The sequence below is a fragment of the Protopterus annectens genome, chromosome 12.part0 (assembly GCF_019279795.1).
Source record: "Protopterus annectens isolate FY-2018-M chromosome 12.part0, PAN1.0, whole genome shotgun sequence".
Classification (NCBI taxonomy): domain Eukaryota; kingdom Metazoa; phylum Chordata; order Ceratodontiformes; family Protopteridae; genus Protopterus; species Protopterus annectens.
Genome location: NC_056746.1, coordinates 498,068,724 through 498,092,815, shown reverse-complemented (window position 1 = coordinate 498,092,815; position 24,092 = coordinate 498,068,724). Strand labels below are relative to the sequence as shown.

The 24,092-nt window shown below is 41.9% G+C and overlaps 1 protein-coding gene and 1 long non-coding RNA gene across 2 annotated transcripts in view; one reads left to right on the top strand and one right to left on the bottom strand.

The window, feature by feature from the left end:
- LOC122817337 overlaps positions 1–2,266 on the bottom strand; it is a 58,995-nt gene extending 56,729 nt beyond the window's left edge. The window contains exon 1 of the long non-coding RNA XR_006367206.1: positions 2,063–2,266. This is a non-coding gene — a long non-coding RNA (uncharacterized LOC122817337). The remainder of the gene's footprint in view (positions 1–2,062) is intronic.
- An 871-nt stretch (positions 2,267–3,137) lies between these two features.
- The window catches only part of KDELR2 (KDEL endoplasmic reticulum protein retention receptor 2), a 207,449-nt gene continuing 186,494 nt past the window's right edge, over positions 3,138–24,092 (top strand). The window contains exon 1 of the mRNA XM_044089615.1: positions 3,138–3,426. Coding sequence (XP_043945550.1) covers positions 3,336–3,426 — 91 coding nt within the window. The 5' untranslated portion in view covers positions 3,138–3,335. The remainder of the gene's footprint in view (positions 3,427–24,092) is intronic.

The window sequence follows — 24,092 nt, the reverse complement described above, 5'->3', positions numbered from 1 at the left end:
CAATACTTTGCTACTTATATATACTAACTCCAGGGTTGCACAACCCGAGATTTTAATGGAGCACCCTGTTTTCCAAGAAAACTAAGTACTCCCTTAACCTTGAGTTTGCACAGCAGTGTGCTTTCTACATTTAAGCTCTTGGAAATTAAAAAAAAAACTGTTGACAATATCACACTGTAAGATACTTAGTTAAGCTTATGCTGAAAGCATTCAAAGTTCCTTCAAGGTTCCTCAGAATTGTACATAGTTGCCAGTTACAGATTATCTTGATGTTACTATACAAAATAATTTTTTTCTGGAATCTATTCCCTATACTGTACATCCAACATCATTTTACTATTGCCCTTTCATATTGTAGAAGGATGATTCAACTTAGCTTCAATGTGCTTACCCATGTGACTCTTGAGCAAGACAACTAACCACACAGTGCACCTTGTCCAAGTTTGAAAAAGGTCAATATAGATCAGTGTTGTACCCCAATTAAAAATAACAATGTCAAGAAATTCACCTTAGGAATACATTTCTTGATAACCATTTTAAGTACACATATCAAACAGTTGTGCTTGGAGACTGATTGCACTTCTTTGTAATACATGGGAAGTTGTAGCTGCCTGCATGTAATGGCACCAGTTTAAAAATGCTGTGTTTGAGCAAGGTGTGTAAATAACTTTTAAAGTTGGTGGTTAGCAATGCATTTCACTGCTGACTGTTTTTGCATGGCAGCATAGGTCCTAGGTCCAGTGCAACTTTTAAAGCTGGTAATTGCTTTCTGATCCAGTTTCCTTGTGACAGCTATCACTGTGACACTATAATTATCTTATGCATACCTGTCATCTGTCCAAATTTTCACAGAATGTCCAGATTTTTTGCTTCATTTTTTTTGGTCTATTCCTAATAAAATTTGTGGTTTCCTGGCAGATCATTGAGCGATGAAGTCATTAAATAATGAAAGACATTTGAGTTTCAGGCTTCATGCCCATCGAATGTATGCTAATAGGAAACCTATAGTCTATCAACCTTCTACGTTTATAAAAGCATTATTTACAAATTCTCCCTACTTGTGAGCCTTTGCCCCCCCCCCCCATTGTTCTTGGCTTTTCTTATTGTGTTAAGAGGTTGAGAAGTATGACATGGGGTCATAGGATCATTGGAGATTACTAGGCTAATGGCCCTGGGGCCCTAACAAGCCTAGCCAAGAGTTTATCCCCATAAAAGAAACCTCAATCAACACCTGTTGCCCCTGTCAGTGACGGACACAAGTGTAACCCTGGGACAAACTTGTGGTTTCCCATCCACTCATCAAGGTTGTGTTTGAAGAGGGTCAGTGACATACTTTGTTTGACATTTATGGGGTGGTCTATTCCAGAGACTGGGCAGCCTCTGGGAGAGAAACCTGTCTCTCCAGCAGGTTTTGTTAATGTTACATATTAGATTTAAGCCTTTCAGTTGGGTAATGCACAAGGAGTTAGACTTACGGATATGGAGCATCTCTAGTAGAGCAGGGTCTGAGGTTGTCTTGTCGGCAAGACACAGATTACCTCTGAGCAATCTCTATGATACCGACATGGCATGACAGTACTAGGTAGGGGGTAGGTGCTATAAAATTATGCTGTATGTGACAGGAATGGGATAATGACAAAAGAAGAAAATCTTGCAATGTCTGGGTGACAAGCCTGGAATGTACATGGACCAGGAACTTGGCAAATGCTGTGGAGAAAACAAATGTTAAACCTTTGCAACACATGCAGGTGGGTTGCTTGAGGTGCTGTTTCAAGCTTGCCCTAAATAAAATAGGTACAAGTTCTAAAAGAGATGCAGAATTACTTCCAGAGTGCTCCTCAAGAATGATGAATGTCTGACTACTACTACTACTACAGCCTAGGGAATGCTACAGAAAATCCTGAGTACTAATCTGAATTTGAGGTTCCAGGCTAAGGCAGGTGAACAACCAGGATTTATCAACTTACAGAGCAGTGTGCAGAGTAATATGGTTGCTGTCTGTTGTGATGCCAAATTATTTTGCATACTGTGTGATCATGACCCTGATGAGCAAGTCTCTTACCTTTTCCTTCATGGGGTGCCATCTCACCGGACCTACATCATTATGAACGTTAAAGCAGTACACTTCCTTTATAGTGGAGAGCAGTTATAACAATAAAATTATTCTGAATTCAATGCAAAATCAACAAAATACATCATGAATGTGATCCTAAATGGGATTCTGGTATACTACTGGTTCTTAGACAAAAGGATATATATCCTGCTATTTTTTAACTCCTCCCAAGCACAAGACACTAAAAGTAGTGACAGCACACAGTCTTTTACATCGTTTTTAAATACGTGGCTTTTGCTTGTGTCATTAAGAAGTTGCTTTCGGGCAAAAACATCTGTCTTGTTATGACACCTGTACTCGGAAACAAAGCAAATATTACACATTATTGCGGATTATACCAACACTACTTTAAAAACGGAAGTACATACGTGTGTGCGTGTGTGTGTGTGTATACACACATATATGGTATTGTGTGTGTCTATATATATATATATATATATATATATATATATATATACACGCACACACGCATACATATTCCAAGTCAGAAACCTTATCTAAAATGGTTATAGTCAAGAATATGAATATTTTATATTTCACGTTTCGCAATTTTTTTTCTTTTAATCAATATAACCACCAGACATAAACATTAAGAAGTTGTGAATGAGATCTGCAATCTACAGCACTATTCGCACATTTCATTATTTTAATCTGCAAGTAATTCAGAATGTCATTCTTTCTAGTACCGTTTTAATTTATAACTAGTTGATCCACCAGTTTGTTCTATAGTAGACTTAAAAGACTTTGCCTCTCGGCCTGTAGTTCTAAGGGAATGAAAAATCTTTTGATGCTCTTACTTGAATACAGCTATAATTTAGTTTTTGTGAAGTACATTTAATTTTTACAGTCAAATGTAGCATTCCTTTTACTTATACTCTGTTTATATGTTTACTACTACCCTCATACTTTTAGCATTTTTCCAGTATCGAAGCCTGTTGCTAGGATTATTACACTTTTAAGGGGCGGGGCTTACGTATTAAGCAGCTAGCAGGCGATGCTCCGCCTTTTCCCATATTCCTTTGCTCTGCGAATTAATACTGTTGGCCACGTCTCTGGGCCACGTCGCTGCTTCTCGCCATTTTACTGTGCTTGAGTGGCTGGGCTGTAGTGTATTTCTTTTCTGCGTTGATTTCCCTGGAGTGTCATCTTTTGGACTTTAGCGAGTTACCGCTTGTTTTATTTCCTACCAGCAAGTGACTGAAAACCGACAACAGCGGCCACTATGAACATCTTCCGGCTGACAGGAGACCTGTCCCACCTTGCAGCAATCATCATCCTGCTGCTGAAAATCTGGAAGACCCGTTCCTGTGCTGGTAGGTACTGGCGAAGCAGACTGGAAGAGTCGGTGTGCTTGTTTTGGGTTACTTGTAGGGAGAAACGTATAAGTCAGCATATCTCTTGAGCTCAGATGTTACAATGATTTTGTTACTGTTTAGTAGCCTTTTTATAATGACAGTGATTTGTATGACTTGTGTGATATGTAAATTATCTGCACGCTAGTGTTTTTTTAAATACTGCAAACCCTATTGTGTGTGTCAAGAGGTTGTCTCCTGGCCTGCAGTTTGGTGCCAGTCTCCCCCATTTTTAATAGGTTTATGCAAATTGTATACTGTTTGGCTAATAATAGCGAGGGAATCGCGATGAACCGTAACTTTAGTTCATCAGCTTTTATAACATGACACTCGTGTCTGTCAGTTGATACTTATTAACTTTCTTCACAAAGTACACCTAGTTGATGTTCACTTGTGAGTACTGCCACTCAGTGAAACTTCCAAAACCGCTACCTGGTTGTAGTGCTTGCTCCCTGTTGTGACTTGTAGACGTTTTATCTTACAATAGGACGGGATCTTTTCTTGAGCACTGGGTGAGTGTTTTAGTGTATGTTTTCGACAAATCTAATGCAAAGTTGCATTTTTTTGGGTTTGTATTAATTTTACTTGGAGATGAATCAAAATCAAAGTGAGAAAAAAATGAACCAATTGGTTAGCAGTACTCCGTCCCCTCTCCCCCTTTTTACTTTTGGGGGAAAGTAGTATCACTCGAACGCATTCAACTTCAGTAACATACTTTTCATCAAAAGTAAGTTCTGAAATTCTGTTCTGACGGAGTACCGGCTCGATGTTTCAGCACTCTACAGTGTGGACTGGGGTCTGACGTGGCAGCTTGTCGTAGGTGTGGTGCAGACTCAAGCCTTTCAAAACCATCCCTTATCAAGGAACGTCATTTAATTTATGCAAGGTATATATTTTACCTCTGATCATCTGCATTAAAATTTGATCCTTGGTTATTCGTATTTATTTAGTTTTTTATAGCCAAAGACTAAAGATTGCAAAGCAGTTCATGCAATTGTCCACGTGTTTGATGTGAACTTCCACTCCAGTGACCAGATTATGTACAGCAAAATGAATGGGAAGTAGCCTGTTCCTTCTTAATGTACATAGGATTGTAGCCTGACGTTATTAGACAGCATGTTGTGTTGCAAATCTGGGATGCAATCGGGCATCTCCTGTGTTAAGTCTGGTATAGCCAAGATGTGATGCAGGTACTGCAGAACGAGAGCATTTGGAATGGAATCTTTTTGTTTGGAGCTCAGACTATAAAAAAAATATTATTTACCATAATACCAATGTTTTCAAACGTTTGGGAGAGATTAATGTTGGTAAAATACTCAAGAATAACAGCTTTTATAGTAAGAACATCTTTCAAAGCATCGGAAAGTCCAATTTACTTTTGGTCTGTGTACTCATTTGTCTCTTCATTCTCTCATATTTGTAACCTGGACAGTCCAGCTGGGGCAAGGTGCCCGTTTTCAGTTGAAGCCCAGAAAGGTAAGCTCCACAAGGTGTACAGTGTTGTTCGGTCCTTCTTGCAAAGTGTAGGAAGAAACAAATTGAGGTAAAATTTGCAACTACCACAATACTGGAGTAACCTGGATAAATCTACTAAGCTAGAGTGTTAAGAGCAGTTGAAGGAAGGGACAAATTGTCACTTCGATGGCTGTGCATCAATACATTTCTTTTGAAGAGCAAATTGGCAAGTGCGTATTCAAGACTTTCTACTTACACACTTTGTATAGACACAATTTTAGCATCATTGCATTAGACCATTAAAGATGTCAGAAAAGTTTGAGTGGTATACTTTGTTTAATTTATGCTTAATAAGGTTAACTCAACTCTTCTAAAGAAACTTTTGGGAGTAGGCATTTTGTAGGATGCAGTTTAATGCTTTTGTGGTACAGAGTTTGTCAGTACCTGTAGTCTTGCAAAGCTGAGTTTGTCTTCATATGTGCTGTTTGTGCTGGATCTCAGTCCTCACGCTTTCATTGACCTGCTGAGGATGTTGCCCTCACTGTGATACAGTTGTATGCTAACCAAGAGCACTTGAGGTCGATACCTCGCAAACTAATTTTGTTGTTAGTGTGGAGCAGAACAGACCAACCAGTTTTGTTTTCTTACTGAGAGTCTTAGTTCTTTAGTGTGTTTAATGTTTACAAGCACCAGAAATTACTGGTGCACAGCATTGCTTTCTACCTGGGCAAAGTGTTGTGTACTTGTACGTTTGATGAGACTGAGCCATAATGAGCACTTGTTCTTGGATTTTATCTTAAATTACTAGTTCAAGACAAACTAACATTTCCCAGTTCACATAACACCTACACGGCCTGTCTGTGGTACCTTTTTGAGAATGCAGGGTAGGTAAGTGTATCCTTATCTGGACGATTGCCTTATTCGTACTTATTAGCTGAGGAGGATGGTGTCTATACTGACTTGCCAGTCTGATATAACCAGGTGATGCAAGTTCTTCTGTCAGTTATAACAGTGTGGTGCAAGTTCTTCTGATAGGCCAGTGGAGTAATGTGTGCCAACTGTAAGTAACTTGGTATTATGCCTCCCTTGGTATGTAGTCAAGATGATCCTAGCTGCAACCCTGAAGCTGTCAATGAGAAGGACCACTTGCAGTGGTAAGGATTGTGTAGTGGAACTACTAAAAGTTGCACTTGGACAGCTTCTTAGACAGTAAGAATGTATCCTTGCCCATCTACTGTCAGTTAAACTCTTGTATGATATGTTGGAACAGATGGGTCAGCTCTTGCTTGTGGAGTGTGATTGGTTTACCTGAATATGAATAAAACTGGAGCCGAACCATGTTAGTCAAGCATATTGGTGTACAAAAAAAAAACGCTTTCCCTTAAAAGCCTTCAGGGTAGGGACTCTTGGATCATCCCAGGTAACATGGTTATGATGTGTATAGTAAAGTAGGAATAGCAGTCTCGTTTCTGCAGACTAGCCTTAAAGGTGCGTATGTTCTGATTGGAAATGGTCTCTGCACCTTCTGTTCAGGTGCACTTTTTGATTACTGCAGCATGTCACCTTGTGAAGCTTCCCTCACATTTCCTCATACATTTTGAATGGTATATTGCACGTAAAGATTTGTAGAAAACTGCATGACATCTTTAAGAGATTAAAATCCAAAGGAAGATCTGTGTTTGAACCCAGGGTTTCTTTGTACCTGACATTCTGTTCTACGAAAACTTGTTATTTTTGACCTGTGACGTCCACCTAGGAGTGTATAGTCTCATTTGCAAGCCTTGTGTGTCATGATTGTCTGATCAGGGTTGGGGAATATGCCAGGCCTGATGTTCATAGGTACGTATTAGGCTATTATTTATTTATTTTAGTTTACATTTGTTGACCAGGCTAGTCTAACTGGATACATGTCCATTTTCAGTAGAGGCCCGGGGAGAAAAGCTCCAAGCATCTGCAGAGAATAAACAATACAATATATAGTAATAGTCAAGTGGATTACAGTACATTAGCTAGATAGGTCAAAAAAAATGTTTACAGAGTAAGTTAGTAGCTTTAAGCTAAGAACAAAGCCAGTGTGCCGCAAACACACCTGATACACTTGTAATAGGTGACTCTATCGTCAGGCACACTGACGTCCTGCTCACCAGGCTGTACAGATATGACTCTGTCATTGTCCATGCTGGTGTGAATGACCCGAGACGTACCTCCCTGGACTACATGTAAAGAGACCTAAAGGAGCTCTCTGAGCATGTATCCCAGGCCGGTATGACCTTGAACTTGAGTAGCATCTTACCCTCACCAAGAATGATGCCACAATATGAAGACAAGATAATCAATTTCAACAGTTGGCTTAAGTACTGGTGTCATTTAAAGGGGATCCAATGCCTGTCAGCTTGGGATGATATGCACGACAAGCCACAATGCTTCGCTAGGGACGGCTTGCACCTGTCACCCCTGGGCTTTCGGATATTGTCAAAGGCTCATGCTACCCCCCATAGTGCCTTTTTTAGGCAAGGCTCAAGAGACAAACTCACCTCCATAGGTATCACAAGGGATAAGAAACTAAGAGTAATGCTACTCAACGCCAGAAGTCTAAACCTCAAGATGCACACACTCTAAACTCTTCTTAGCATGGAGAACATCGATATCTGTGCAGTAACAGAAACCTGGTTCAGGGCTCCCGAGAGCACCCCAGCACTACCAGGTTATACCTCATACCATGCTTTTCGGCCCCAAAACTTTGACCGAACCACAAAAGGAGGGGGAGTATCGATATTCATCAAAGATACCCACACCTCCAGGTTGGTGGCAAAGCACGAAGCATCAGAGACTATCCATGTGCAACTAACAGTGGGTAAAACTGCCTTCCAGTTTGTAGCCTGCTACAGACCACCCTCCCAAACCCAGGAACCCCACTCGGCCTTTCTGAGAACACTGGAAAATATGAAAGTCTCTCCAAGCACCATTCTATTGGGCGACTTCAACTACCCAAACATAGACTTGGAGCATTACTCTAGCTCCAACACCTTAGCCCAAAGGTTCCTAGAATTTATAAACTCAAATGCTATGGAACAACTTGTTAACCACTCCCACAAGAGGGGAAAACCTACTGGACCTGATGATCACCAACATGGGGACTCTATGCTCCAGACCAGAAGTTGTGTATCCCTCACTGGTAAGATCAGACCATAAACTAATCTCACTGGATATTCACATCCCGACCCCACCCCCTGCCCAGAAAACCACAGTGAAAAACTTCCCTAAAGCAAATTTCACACTTCTCAAAACCGAGGTGGAAACCTTCAAAGCCCCCGGGCCTGTGGAAAATACGGCCCAGACCGCAGAATCCTTTATAAACGCATTCTATGAACACCTTCAGGAATGCATGGATCATGAGATCCCAAATAAAACCAAGACCCAATCCTCCAAAGGCAGACGTCCTGTCTGATCCTGGAAAGCCCCATAAGCCTGACTAGCTTGGTCTGCAAAGCTGTGGAAAGGATCATCATGGACCTCATAAATAAAGATATTGGGGACCTACAGACACTGGATCCTACCCAGTTTGGCTTTAAGGGCAGATCCTGCCTCTTAAACCTGGTTGATTTCCAACAGTCACCAAGGCCATTGACAAGGGGAAGGTGGTCCACACAGCCTACCTGGACCTCACAAAAGCCTTCGATACAATACCCCACTCTGGCATTATAGATAAGCTCACCAGCTTAAATATAAACCTCTGTCACTAGATGGATTGCAAACTGGCTCAAGGACAGAACCCACATGGTTAGAATTGCTGGAGCCATGTCAGACTCCAAACCAGTTACAAGTCCCACAAGGCTCAGTCCTGGGACCTCTCTTGTTCGGTATATATTTCTCAGAGGTACAGGCCAACACGGAAGGACTGTGGCTGACCAAGTTCGCAGATGACTGCAAACTGGGCGCCATAATCGACTCTCCAACCGACAAGCATCCTCCAAAAGGGCCTCCATAGAAACAGACAACTGGTGCCAGAGCCATGGCCTCAAGCTAAATGCCAAAGTGTATAGTCATCCCCTTTGGCAAAAACAAAGTGCCCACAAATTACCACATAGGTGGTAATCCATTAAGTACAGAAGAAGTAATTGGGGACCTGGGGACCCAAGTTGATGGCAATCTCTCATTTGACAGCCACGTGGCCAAAGTGGTTAGAAAAACATTTTATATAGCCCACCTAATCATGAAGGGATTCACATCTAGATCAGGGGAGGTCATCGTGCCTCTTTACTCATCCCTCATTAGGCCTATAATTGAGTACGATGCCCCTTTTGGGATGTACCTTACCAGACACCTGCAGCAACTGGAAAGACCCCAAAAGTACCTCACCAAGAGGATCAAAGGGCTCAAACAGATGCCATATGCTGCCCGGTTAAAGAAACTCCAGCTGTACTCAGTGACATACCACCTGTTCAGAGGCGATCTGTGCCTGACGTATAAAGCCATGTCCAACCTGGAATTAATGGACATGCTGCACCTCGGAAAATCCAAATCCCATCGAGCTACATGCTCGAGAGACTTGAACCTCAGCACTGAAATAAATAGGACATGCTGGAGGGACAGATTCATAACCCAGAGGCTCCCTTCACTCTGGAATAAAATCCCAGTCCAGGTTAGGCAGAGTCCTTCATTGAGACTCCAAGTGGAATCTTGAGTGGATGGGAGATCGTAGGTTTACCCCGGTTATCACTTCTGTGTCACTGTTAGAGGCACAGTATACTAACCTCGAAAAAGGGCATAGCAAAACAAATTTAAAATGGGTGGCGAAAGCCAAACACATTCTGGCTAGGCTTATAAATGCCCTAGGGCAGATAGCCTAGTATGAACCTAAATACAGGGGACCAAAATCATGAATTTTTTTTTTTTTTTTAAATGGATAGGTGAGATAAAACATGGAAAAGTATAGAGAGCAGGAGGTGAAAGAGATATCCGTCTGGGTTGGAGCAGGGACATAGCCAGTGTGTTGTAAGATATTCTTCCAGATGCTTTTTAAATAGAATAGTAGAAGCAAGGGAGGAAAGTTCAGTAGGAAGCTGGTTCTAGATTTTCCCTACTGTGTTGGTGAAAAGTGAATCTCCTGCTTTATTTGATTTAATAGTGGAAACTAGGAGCTTATTCGATGAGCGTAGCATAGCAAGAATTTTGTAGGGTGAAATCAAGTTAGTGTGGATAGGGGTATTTTTTGGGTGGTAAAGCATTTTTTGGGTGATAACAATTTGTTGATAAAGTTGTTGGTTCTGCAGTTCTAAGTTCTAGCCATCCCAGTTGTTTTAGGTTAAGACAGTGGTGAGTTCTAAAGGTGGTGCCAGTGGCAAATCTGGCTATGTTATTGTAACTTGTGGAAAGTTTGGTGAGATATTGCCGAAGCATAGAACAGGGTAGACATAAGGTGGGTCTGGGCAATAGTTGTTCTGGCTGAAGGGGAAAGAAAAGGTTTGATTCTGTAGAGTGCCTAGTTTTTTTTTGACTGTCTTTATAGTAGAGTTAATGTGATCATCAAAGGTAAGGTTATTATCAATCGTTACTCCTAGAAGACTGGTTGAAGTATTTGGGGCTATGTTGGTAGCATTATTGGAGGTTAATGTGAAGTGCAGTTGAGGTGATTTATGAGTTGGAGCAAAGAGTAATAACTTTGTTATTTTTTGGGGTTCAGGAAGCAGTGTTGCATGAACCAATTTTCAACCATGCTAAATACTGTTTGGGTGAGAGACTGCAGAGAGGTTATGGACTTAGCTGAACAAATTAAAGTGGAGTCATCTGCATATTGTATGTAGGTGGCCTGAGGAATATTGGTATGTAGGTCATTGATAAACAATAGAAGTGTGGAGGTCCTAAAATAGAGCCTTGGGGTACTCCAGTGTTCACAGGGAGGGATTTTGAAAGATTATTATCCCACAATACTTCTTGCTGTCTGTTTTCCAGATAGGATTTAAACCAATTTAATGCTTGTGGGTCAAGAGATTGGGCCTTTAGAATGTCTATAAGGATATTATGGTTGACCATATCAAAGGCTTTTGAAAGGTCAATAAATAATGCAGAGGAAAAGTGTTATTGTTACGTTTTTTGTTTATGGAGTCAGAAAAGGGCAGTTGTAGTGCTATGGAAAGGCCTAAAGCCATGTTGGCAGTTGGCAAGTAGATTATTTTGGAGAAGGTGGGTAAGTAGTTGTATGTGTGTGCACTTTTCCATTATCTTAGCAATTGGAGACAGTAAGGCGATAGGCCGAAAGTTGGAGAGTTCAGTAGATGACCCACCCTTATGTAGAGGGGATGATGTGGGATACTTTCCAAATGGAGGGGATTTTGATTTCTAAAATTGTTCTATTTATAAGGATGGAGATAGGATAGGCAATAGCTTTTGCTGCTATTTGCAGGTATTCAGCTGGAAGACAGTCAGCAGAAGGGGTGCATGGTTTTAGTTTTTGATGGAATTTGCAAATGGGTGATGTAGGTATCGGTTGTATTTGAAAGGTAGGCTATGGAGTCTTTGTGGTATTTAATGGGGATGTGGTAGTAGTAAAGTATTGGCTAGGGTTTGAATGGCTTCAGTAAAGTAGTTATTAAAGGCATCATGAATTTGGTTGGAGTTATTTTGGTTGAAACCTGTTGGGGCAGGAGTTTGAGTGGCCTGGCTGAAGTTTAATGCCAGACCAGAATTTTTTGGATTTTGCTGGTGAGGTTGTTGGAGGTGAAGGTAATAGTGTTTTTTGTCTCTGAGAATATCTTTCTTGGTTGCATTTCTTACCTGTTTAAAGTAAAGGTGATCTGATGGACATTTAGATATTCTCCATTTGGCCCAAATTTTATTTCTGAATAGGATCTTTTGCCTAGTTTCTTTAGTGAGCCGGGGGCAATTTTGGTCCTTATTCGGGAAGAACGATAGGGGGCGTGGTAATCTAGGATCTGAAGGAATCTAGTGTTAAAGTAGGTCACTGCATCATCAAGTGGAAGATGAGACATAGGTGACCAGTCACATGCGTTCAGTTCATTTTGGAAGCTCTCTTGGTTAAAAAAAATTTTGGAACGTGAGGTTTTAAAATTATTAGTAGTAGGGCTATGGATTCTTTGTTTAATAATATAGGTTAGCATGTGGTCACTAATATCGTCAGGAAAGGTTCCTGGTTTATAAGTATCACGGTGGCTGTTTATAAGTATCCAGTCTAGAGTGGTTTCCTTGTTGCTTGGCTTATGGATTCTAGTAGGAGTGGTTATAATTTGTGAGAATCCATAAAGATTTATATGATTGGGAGGATTAAGGGAACTGCAGGTAGCCCAGTCTATATTAAAATCACCTAATACAATGGTTTCCTGAGGTAGGTGGGTAGAGAGGTAACTTAAGTAAGTTTTCAAGAGTGTTGATATTGTTTCCAGGGGGAGATATGTGCATATTAGATAGATTTGGAGTTGTTTATTTGAAGTTTGGCACTAGAGATTCGAGTTCCGATTTTATATAGTATGGCTACACCTCCACCTTTTTTGTTTTTACAGTCAAGTCTCAAGATATTATATCCAGGAGGGGTAATCTCTTGGTCCAAAGTTGAGGGCTTTAGCCATGTTTCTGTAATGCAGAGAATATCATCAAATGAGTGCACATCTAAGAGTGCATGTAGGTGGGTAATTTTATTGTTAATGCTATGGTGAGCTATTAGGAGGGAGTTAGAGGGTCTATTTAAAGTAGTGATCGGAGGAGGTATTTGGTTGTGTAGGTTATTGTGAATGTCAGTATTGGGGCATGTGTTAGGATGAATATCACCATCTAATAGGGGGTGTTGGTGAGGATATTGTATAAACTTAAGGATTTTGTAGAAATTGTTTGGGCATTTATTTATATGGAAGTAACATGGGTAGCTCTGGTATTTAGGTAATATATAGATAGAAGAGGAGGTAATGTTTGGGAGAAATTGGTAGAGTTTGCTGGTAGGGATGGTGGTGTTCAGGAAGAGAGGAGTATTCAAACAAGGTTAATGTGTATGGTATTGTGAGAGAAGTAAGAGTTGAAGTTAAGCGTAGTAGGTTAGCGAGTATAGATTTGTGTGTTAGGGCCATAAGGATATGTGGTTAAGGAGTTTGGGTATGTTCACGAAAGGAGTATAGTAAGTAAACTACAGGTGGGGGAAAGGAGGGAGTGTTTAAAGAGGAAGAGTAGGTAGAGGGATGAGGTGTACAATTAAGTAAAGTAAAATAGGTTGTAAGAGAGAAGCTGTATACAATTTATGTGAGATTAAGGTGGCTGTAAGAGAGAAGCTGTAGAATATAGGCAAAATAGGAAGGGGAGGGGAGAGATTATTCCAAGAATAGCAATTATCTAATTGGGGACTTTGAGATATAAGGGGTAGGGCTATTAAGTGGAAGTTGTGTGTGATAGGATAAAAACTGTGAAGGGGTGGGGTTACAGGAGCTATATAGCTAGGACCACTGGGGGTGGGTGGGGGATGGGGTAGGGGAGCGGAGTGAGCCCGCAGGGCGAACGGAGCTGGTTCAGACAGGCAACCGAGAAAGTCAGGGAAGAGAGAGAAACAATTGGCAAACCGCTAACTACTTGGTGCCTTAGTTGGGAAGGACAGGCAGAGAAAGGAGGAAAGAATGTTGAGAAAGTGGTTGCGGAGAGCAAAGCTAGTGGAAAGATAGGGCAGGAGGGAAATGCTCAATCCTGAGAGCTTTTATTTCAAAGGAAAATAAGTAGGGAAGGATAGATTTACAAGGGGCTATCCTAGTTTAGGCTCCTATCTAGTGGTCATATATTGTAATGCAACAGACACAATGTAATGCAGCATTAATCCATGGGAATCTGTAGAAGCCTGGCTGTGCCCTGCATTCCCACAAAGTTGTTGTTCTTTGTAAAAGAATGAGTTATCCAGACCCAGGACGTACTTTTATCCCCGGTTTAGCACCCCTGCCCATTATGGATAGGGGTAACATGTAAATGTGCAGTTCACCATTTACTTCTCCAGATTTGTTGAATGGAGTAAGGGAACTACACTTATGTGGAGAGGAAGAAGTGGTATTTTTTGGGATACATATCTGAGGTACCATTCTTAAGATCGCTTGAACAGGTGTTTATGCCACCATTTGACTTGCAGATGTGCAGTAAGATCTAAGAGGATCGGGTCTGTTGTAGCACTACACGCCAGGCAAAAATCATCCCTCAGTAACTTGCCTCCTCAGTATCATACAAGGCTTTGAGAAGTGTAACTTCTAGGTCCTTTATTTTTCTTGGTCAGAAAGTGGTCATTCAAGTTGTGTTAAGTGTTTTGGACAAGTATGTATCAAAGGGGGCATTATACTTCATAGCTGTTCTAATGGGTGCCAAATACAGTGGATTGATCACACCCATCTAAATGCCATGCATAAGACACATTTCTTACAATAGTGGATGCATGGTAATTTGATGGACAGACTGTCCATAGATTGGGGTCCATAACTGTAGGATGAAGTCTATAGTTACAGGGGTCCTCATGCTTGCCCTGGGGCGTGGGAAGCTCTGTATTAGTGTTATTTGGGTGATTTAAATTTCAAATTTTGCTTAATATGTTACAAAATTTATCTATTGTGTTTTTAGAGCTTGTAACTGTGGGTCCTAACCTTCCTGGTTTTGGTTAGCAAACAGGGCAGTGATCTAACTGGTGAGAGTGGAGTGAAGAGGCAGTTCCATATTCTGTACTCAAGTTTGCATCTAGTGCAACAGTGACTTCATAATTTTGGAATTCCTAGACTTTACTAATCTTTATACACCATTAGTTCTATTACTAGTCTTTATACAACAATAGTTCTATTCCTAGACTTTACTAATCTTTATACACCATTAGTTCTATTACTAGTCTTTATACAACAATAGTTCTATTACTAGTCTTTATACAACAATAGTTTTATAACTATCATACTATGTGGAGGTTAACTTGAAAATTATAATTGCTGAGTACTTTAATTAATTTTTTTTTTTTTTTTTTTTTTTTTTTTTTTTTTTTTAAGGAGAATCACACCCACAGACTCAAACATGTTTGTTTAATCATGGTTTGGTGTTTCCTACATGTTACACCACTTTGGGACTATTTACAGGTTTTTAAAATGTTTAATATGTAATTTCTCAGACTGACCACATAGTCTGGCATTTTGAAGTAATTTTGATTGTGGGATACTTGGAGAGCAGACCAAACAATGCACTGCTTGTCCATTAAAGAAATCATGCATGCTTCTTTCTTCCTAAGCTCCTGCCTCTGCATTGATTTTCATGCATACACTGTAACATTTCATGCGGTCCAGTGACTACTTTAAAACACAAACTGTGCAAACACCATAGAACAGACTTTTCAAAAGTGCTTTTTACTGCTGCTTTTTAGAATGGTTATACTGCAGTCTCTTGTGAAGCCTGAATTGTACCAGTTTGACTCTTTTTTTTTTTTTTTTTTTTTTTCCCATCCCCCTTCACACCTAACTTCCTAGCCGTCAAAGTGCTAAGGATAATTTGAGCTGTTGCCTATTGTGATTGACAGCTCAAAGCAGGTTATTTGACTCGTGTACTGTTTCCTTGTTCTAGCTTTCCCTTTCCTTATGTGTAAGGGAAGGACCAGGGAGCTGTGACATCACAGCATGGGTGGGTTTTTAGGACTGTAGTTCATAGGTTCATACTAGACTATCGCCCCTAGGGCCTGTACAAGCCTAGCCATAACAATTCCCTGGCAATTCCTTTTACAATATTTATTTCCCTGTTCGTTGGTGATGATGTCTGTCAGTTTGGGGAGGGAAATAGCCAGAAAACTACCTGTAGTCAGTGGCCTTGACAAGTGAGTTGGTGACGGCAGCAAGGGTGGGACAAAACTTTTTTGAAAGTGAAACCACCACAGTACAGTAAGGTACTGTTCTAGTGGAGAGAGTCTATTTAAAATATTTTAAATGCTGTATTTTTGTTTTATTTGTAGCAGGGACAATAAATTAGGGAGAAAAAAGAAAAGCTGAGCATTTAATAATAGAATCTCATTGTTATCCTTTTAAGGGGAAATTTGTAAATGAAGGATGTAAAAAAAAATACATGGAAGTAGTAAAATCTGGTAAATTAGATGTGTGGAACAAGTCAGTGGACTGGTATTAGGGGGTCACTGGATCGAATTGTTTTTTCATATAATCGAAATGCTTAGGAGTAGCAGATGGTGGTACAGCTGTGATAGGTTTTTTCAGACCAGGTATCAATGTGGATAGAGGTGATGGAAGAAAGGGGGTATATTAAAATAGAAAAGGGAATAAAGAATAATTATGGCATGAACTTGGCTTTCCCAGAATAACTAACACTTGCATATACGTTTTATATAGACATCACTAACTTACCATTTTAATGACCACTTTCCATTGAATACATGAATCTTTCCACTTTAAAAAAACTTTCTCCATTTACACTTTTATGTATGTAAATAAGTAATCTTCTGATGTAAATTTTTGTTCATTAATTACTATTAGGACCTCTGTTCCGTCCTCGAAACAGATACGGCAATTTCAAAGCTTGCACCAGCCAAAAACTCTCAGCTAAGACCTACCTATGATGCCAGTCTCCTAGTTACTCCATATCTCATTTGCTGCTTTCCTAGTCAGAAGTGCTAGCCATCTCTCTCAAAGCTAAGTAGAAATTGTTTCTCTTCAAAAAATGTTTGTTTAGCCTTCTCTCACTGTCGCCTATAACCTAATTCTATTCCATACCCTTTACTTTGGTAATTTAATTTCTACCATTACTGGTACTGTCCCTCTCTCCTGTCTTTGACGGGCCTTTCCCTACCACTTGTGGTATTTTTTAAATACCATCGTTGGTATTCTGTTACCTTTTCTCTCCCTTATTTTGTTTTTTTTTTTCTGTAGGATAGACTTGTTGCCTTACTATGTCAGACAAAGCTAAGTTGGGGTTTTAACAGTGTGACAAGTGTGGGCCACTCTGATACACATACTCATTGTCTACTGTTTGGGCTTGGATCATATTAAAGGTGACTGGCATTTGTGCTGGTTTTAGTAACCGTACACTAGCAAAATATAAAAATAAACTTTATTTTAAAAGGTTTAATCAAGACACCTTTTTCGGAGGCTCTGTCTGGGTCGGAGGTCAAGGAAAATTCAAGTTGCTCTGTTCCTTCATCTCCGTCAGTTACGGAACCGAATCTGCTCCATGCTTCGCCAGTGTCCTCTGCACAGACCTCTCTGGCACCAGGCTCTGTATCTTCTCCCTTGGTGCCGTCCATGATATTCACTGTATCTGCTTCGGCACCATCGCTGGCCACGGTGCCAACAGTTTCTTCTGCTCCAAAACTATAATATCTGCCAAGGGCAAGATACTATGTCAAACTTACAGCTCTCTTTCTTTTTGGTTCAAAGGTTTAGCCCCTTTCTAGAAACACCCGATTCTCCTTCAGCAGCCTCCTTTTAGATCCACTCCGCATTTTTCTGAATCGGATCTAGTGCAGGTTGTGAACCGGCAGCTAGGAGATTCACATTCCAGCTAGACCTTCCATCCCTCTTGGCTCTTAATCTTTTACTACATCTTCCTCTGTTTATCCTCCTCCGTCCTCTATCCAGATCCCTGTATCTATGTCCACTCCAGTGCATACTGTCTGTGCTTCGACAGTGGTTTTTCCCCTGTCGGCAACGACCACCCTTGCAGATTCTCTCTCTGAGCAGGGCTTGAACCGTCGGTACCTTGCCTGGTGCGTATTTTCTCACTGGTGCCATCTGTCCAGCTCTGGCTTCCAGTCCTCTCTGAGCACCTCTGGGCAGGGTGTGACCCCAGTTCCAAGGTTGTCCTTCTCTGTTCCAGGCTCCTCCCATCTCTCCTTGGGCGAGCCTGCTGTCCTGGTGACGAGCCTTCTTCACTCTGAAGGCTCGCACTTAGCACCAATAATATCGGTATCAGGAACATCCCCAGCATGCACCTCTCCCAAACCTCTATTTCGGAACCCTGGGCACGGGAGTCGCAAGAACCCCCTTTGAAGGGAATCCCTTCTCTGGAAGATCCCACTGGGGAGCCACCCCGGAAGAAACTGTGCAAGAGGAAGCACCGGTGATGGATTCCTCCAGGGAATCGAAGACCCAGATTGTGATTAGGGGGGAGGGTCCCCATGGTCTCCCCCAGACAACGTCTCATTCGGAGACCTTCTCGAAATCCTCAAGCAGTGGGGAGACTGGAGGTCCTCTTCCTCTTCTGAGGAATCTGTGTTCTTGCAGGCCTTCCGTGCCAGGCCATCTACTTCCTTGGTGACCCCAGCGGCAGATGACCTTGTTAAACTCATTGTGCAGAGTGCCTGAAAGGCCCTGGACAATGTAGAACCTGTTCCCTGGAGGCCAGACAATTTTGTCTATACCTGAAGCCTAGCCCCACTGGTCCAAGCAGTTGACTGTTGATTCTGTGGTCATGGTGGCGGCCACCAAGAGGGAACTGGCAGAGGATAGTTCCACTGTCCATCCTCCAAACAAGGCATCCCGAACCATGGAGAAACTAATGAAGCAGACCTATGCTTAAGTGACCTTCGCCGTTCGGTCGCCCAACTATCTGGCACACTTTACTTGCCTCCAAAGAGACCTAATTTCCGAAATTTCTTCCACAGCTAGCTACCCTTGAATCCATCTCTAACTACTCTATGCGTATGATATCTCACACCACCGAGGGGGCAGCTCTAGGTGCTGCATCAGGCATTGTCATGAGACGTAATGCTCGGATGCGGTTGTGACTTCGCAGACCCCTTTAAATGTTCCTTGCACCTATCAACGAATCTGCACTTTTTGGACCCAAAGTACAAGACACACATGTAGTGAGTGACTGAAAGACCTTGTCTGCTGTGGGCATACGATTTTCCAACCCCCAGAGGTCCTACTTCAGGAACCAGAAAGGGGGAAAAATATGGTTCAAGAAATCCCAAGGATCTTTCGTGGCGAACAATCCCCCCTGGGGCAGAGGGGGCAACTCGTATGGAAGACTCCCCTTTCAGGGTAGATGGGGTCTGCGTAACCAGGGTGCTGGAGACTTTCTCTGGCAGACCCTACCAGTGCTCCTGAGCAGTGGCCCAAAGCAGTCGGGGGGGGGGGGGTGTTTCTCAGCACCTACCAGCCTGGCATCTTATTACTGATGTTTGGGTGCAGAGAATAATATCCAGAGGTTACCAAATACCATTTGATTTTAACTCCCAGACCCATCAAACAAATCCCTGATGTACCACCCAATCAGAGGGAATTAGCAGCCTTAGAAATAGAAAAGCTGCTAAGAAAGTCCTCTAACCAGTCCCAGCAGACCAGACAGGATCCAGATTTTACTCTAGGTTCTTTTTAGTGCCAAAAAAGATGGGCTGGAGACAACTCCTGAATCTCAGCCTATTGAACAAATTTATCAAACCTCAAAAATTCCAGATGGTCACGGTACAGTACATTCTTCCCTTCCTAGGGAAAGACAACTGGATGTGCTCTATAGACCTAAAGGACACGTACTACCACATATGGATCACTGCTTCTGGCTGGGAGCCAATCACTACCAGTTCAGGGCACTGCCACTCGGGTCTCATGACAATCTCCCGGGTGTTCACCAAATGTGACATTTGTGGTAGCTCATCTTCTGACTAAAAGGATTCTGGGTGTTTCCCTAGCTAGACAATTGGCTCCTTACCACTCCAACCAGGAATCTCCTAGTCCGCAGCCTCTCTTACACTCAAGTTCTCGCTCTCCGCTTTGATTACAATCAACAAGGACAAATCTCAAATGTCCCCAATGAAGAGACTGGAATTTATTGGAGCGGTCTTTGACACAACATCCTGTCAAGCTTCTCTTCCCTCCTCACAGGCTTTCAAAAACAAGACACCAAATCCAAGACCACTTTCGTCAGACCTATGTACCAGCATGTCTTGTACTGCTACTCTTGGTGACTGGCAGTATATTAGTACCACTGGCAAGACTGCACATGAGAATCCTGCAGTTGCTCCTTTTCGCACAATGGTAGTTTCTAACTCGCCCACTTGACCACATGATACGTCTTACAAACCATTGCAAGGAAAAAATGCTATGGTGGGTGAAGCCACAAAGAATCTTTGGTGTCTACCTTTCTGTCTTTCCCAGGCCACAGTGACCACGGACGCTTCCTGTTAGGGTGGGGCGGGACATTTCCAGGAAAGACTGTTCCAAGGCACCTGGTCCCCCATGGAGGCCAATTTGCACATACGTCCTGGAACTGAGGGCAGTTCTCTTACTGTTGCAAGTGTTCCATGCATCCCTACCCTCTGTGACCATTGCCATTCAGTCAGACATGTCAGTTGTTTGGTATATCAACAAGCAAGGCAGAACCAGGACTTCCCCCTGTGTTGGGAAGCCATGAGGATTTGGCACTGGGCGATAGGTTCCAACCGCTTACAGCAACACACATTCCCGGGAGTTCCAACCTTATTGCGGACAATCTGAGCGGGAACATCCTGATGCCTCGCGAGTGGTCCCTTAATCCTGTAACAGCGGATCGGATCTTCCAATGCTGGGGCAAGCCTTGCTGCGATCTGTTTGCCCCCCTAAACTACAAATGTAGAAGCTACTTCCCCCTGACCCCCCCCCCTCGGGGGGAACCACCGAGGGATGCTCTAATGCACGATTGGCCCCCGGGTCTTCTGTATGACTTCCCCCATTTCCCCTCATTCCAGAATTTCTCCAGAGGAGGCATACAGTAGGATGGATAAGAAGTGGGTCCTGGCAATTGTGGATCTTTATTTTTTTTTTTTTTTTTTTTTTTGTCATTAAATGTTTGCTTCTATAAAGGAGACTCAGCGTTTTGTTTACTTTCTTGATTGTTTGGGCTATGTGAGTGTCATATCTGAGGTTATCTATAACTACCCTAGCAGTTTTGTGTGGGTTGTTGGAGTGATTGTACGATCTTTGGATATTATGATAAAATCATTGCTTAGCTGAGGAGGTCTATCAGGACCGAATAAAATTAGGTTGTTTTTGGGGGGTTAAGAAGTTTTATGTTGGTGAACCATGCTTCTGCTAAGGTAAAGTTTTTTTTGAGTTATGGTTAGTAGTTCCTTTATGTTTGGGGCAGTACTTATAATGGTGGTGTCGTCTGCGTATTGTACCACTGTGGTAGAGATTGAGGATGCAGCTATCTGGTTTGTAAATGGGGAGAACAGCAGAGTACCAAGAATGGACCCTTGGGGGACACCGATGGATACTGGTAAAAGGGAGGACAATTGGTCTTGCCATAGCACTGCTTGCTGTCTACGTGATGGGTAGTTACTAAACCATGATATAGTGGAATAGTGTATGTTAAGGGTAGTTAGTGTTTCAAGAAGCATGCTATGGTTTAGATAAGTCCAGGAATATGGCAGATACGAATTGTCCCTTGTTTCTGTGGTAATTGACTAAGTTGGTAAACAAGAGTAGTGCTGTGGTGGTGCTATGGGAGGGTCTAAAGCCATGCTGAAAATGAGATGATGTTTTTTTTCAGGAGGTACTACATTAGTAGAGAGTGAACTATTCTCTCCAATATTTTTGATAAGGGTGATAGAATTGCTATTGGCAAAATCCTTTATACTGACAATTGAAGTATCCTTTAGATTTTTTATATATATATATATATATATATATATATATATATATATATATATATATATATATATATATATAAAATATGCCGTGAGAAGACTATTTGGCATGATTTTAAACATTTTCCAATATTTAATTATCTCCCTTATTTTATTTGTATCCTGACTTATACCTTGTATACTCTCATCCTCTCAAGACAGTTCCTCAGAGGGGCTAAGAATATAAAACCCCCAAGGAAACCACTAGTCCCTGCTTGGGACCTCAACTTCATATTGGAAAAACTGACCCACCCTCCTTTTGAGCCAGCTGCTTCAACAGAACTACAATATTAGTCATGGAAAACAGTCTTCCTTCTGGCTATCGCCTCAGCACGCAGGGTTTCGGAACTACAGGCCCTCATGGTTGTGCAACCTTTCATCATTTTCCATCAGGACAGAGTTTCCTTACGAACCAACCCTACCTTTATGCCAAAGGTAGTATCCAGTGTAGCCTTGAATCTGACTATCCACTTACCTACCTTTTACCCTAACCCACAAAACAAAGGGGAAAGACTACTGCATTCCTTGGACATTCACAGACAACTTCGTTATTTGGACAGGCCAAAGCCATTCAGGAAATCCGAGCAACTCTGTGTCCTATGCTACAGGTGCTCAAGGAAAGACCATCTCCAAACAGACTGTCTCAAAATGGATAGCCCACTGCCTACGCTTTTGTTACTCATTTCATGGAAAAGCTGTGCCTTCAAGCATCAGATCCCACTCCATAAGGGCCACAGCTACCTCTGCAGCTTTCCTCAGGGGGGTTCCTACCAAGGACATTTTGGAAGCAGCCACTTGGAGTTCAGTGCACACTTTCTCCAAACGCTATCACCTTCCACTTTACTCTAAATCTAGAGCGGGATTTGCCACAGCTGTCTTGCAGGGCATCCTTGCTCCTCCTAGTTCCACTTAGTGCCTGCCACCCCTACTTAGCTTTGGGATTCTACCCATCTGTTATGACTGCAGCTGTATGCACGATGAACATAGTACAGTTTTGTACCTACCATAAATGTAGATGTTAGAGTGCTCGTACAGCTGCAGTCTAGGTTTCCCTCCATCCCCTCTTAGGACAGGCCTTATGGCAAACACCTTCTCATACAACCTATTTGGGGTATTCTTTTATGGTGTATTTGCTTGCAAACTACTGTTTTTTGATTATTCTATATTGCATGATTACATAAGTTTATATTTTGCCTTCCTTCTGGGGGCACCTGACATCTGGGGCAAGAAACTGAAGGAGATGGTGTCTGCTGGCTCTTTTAATACCCCTGCCGCACTGACGTCCGGGAAGAAGCGACGACAACCTATGCCGGACCTGGACTTTGGAATTCGGCCGACCGAGGACCAGCCTGACAGCAGGATAACCCATCTGTTATGACTGCAGCTGTATGAGCACTCTAACATCTACATTTATGGTAGGTACAAAACTGTACTCTCTTCCTACTGTGCTGTCTTTCATCCTACCATGACTCTGTATATGTATAGGGATGTTTTATTGTGCATCTGGGAGGGGGTAATGGGTAAGGTTTCTAAATTTGGATTTAACAAAACAGTATGGCAGAAGCTGTTGTAATTTTACCCTTCTGTAGGTAATGCAGTTGGCCAATTTATTCCCATTTACTGGAGAGAGGGCCGTCTGGGAAGGGGATATAGTTATAAACCACCATTCTTGGTGGTTCAGGATTTTTGTACTCCTGTGAACTTATTCCTGCATGGTTTGGTTCCTCTGTTTATCAGCTGGGGTGTCTGTTAAGTGGCATTTGTGTGCCTTGATTTCACTGGATGCTTTGCTTTCCTTCCACATCTCCAAGACAGTGCAGTAGGAGAGTTGACCATCCTCCAAATTTTCCACTAGTCTGTTTTATAAGTTTCTTTATCTACCCTTGTCAACATAAGATCATGGGATTCATGAAGCTAATCTGAAATAAACTACATATTCTGAGAAGTAGGGAATGAAATGAGGGTACTTTTGTCAGGGACTGGAGTAGAGTATGAAGTGAAATTGTCAAAAGTAGTCTTATTCTGAACTTGGGTATTTTGAAACGTCTCCGTCCTGTGTAGGACCTTGGGGAAAGTCCTCCATTCTTATGCTTAACAAATGTAGGATGTGTAACTACTGCCACCAGTTTCAGGCACACACTGGGTGGTAACAGATTCAAGTGAACAATACAAAAGCAGTGATGGCTGTACATAAATAGAGAAGCTATTTCCAAATAGAAGTTGTGTGATTTAAAATTGGTCATGTTTTGTTTATACAAAAAGTATATTTTGACAGTAATAAAAAGCAGTTGAATAATTAAATGACAATGTGTGTCCTCATGTGCTTCTTTCGGCTGCTTCTGTTGGGGGTCGCCACAGAGGATCATCTGTTTCCATTTCTTCCTGTCCTCTGCATCTTGCTCTGTCACACCAACCACCTGCATGTCCTCTCTCACCCCATCCCTAAACCTTATCTTAGGCCTTCCTCTCTTCCTGTTACCTGGCAGCTTCATCCTTAGCATCTTTTTCCCAATATACTCAGCATCCCTCCTCAGCACGTGTCCAAACCAACGTAATTGTGCCTCTC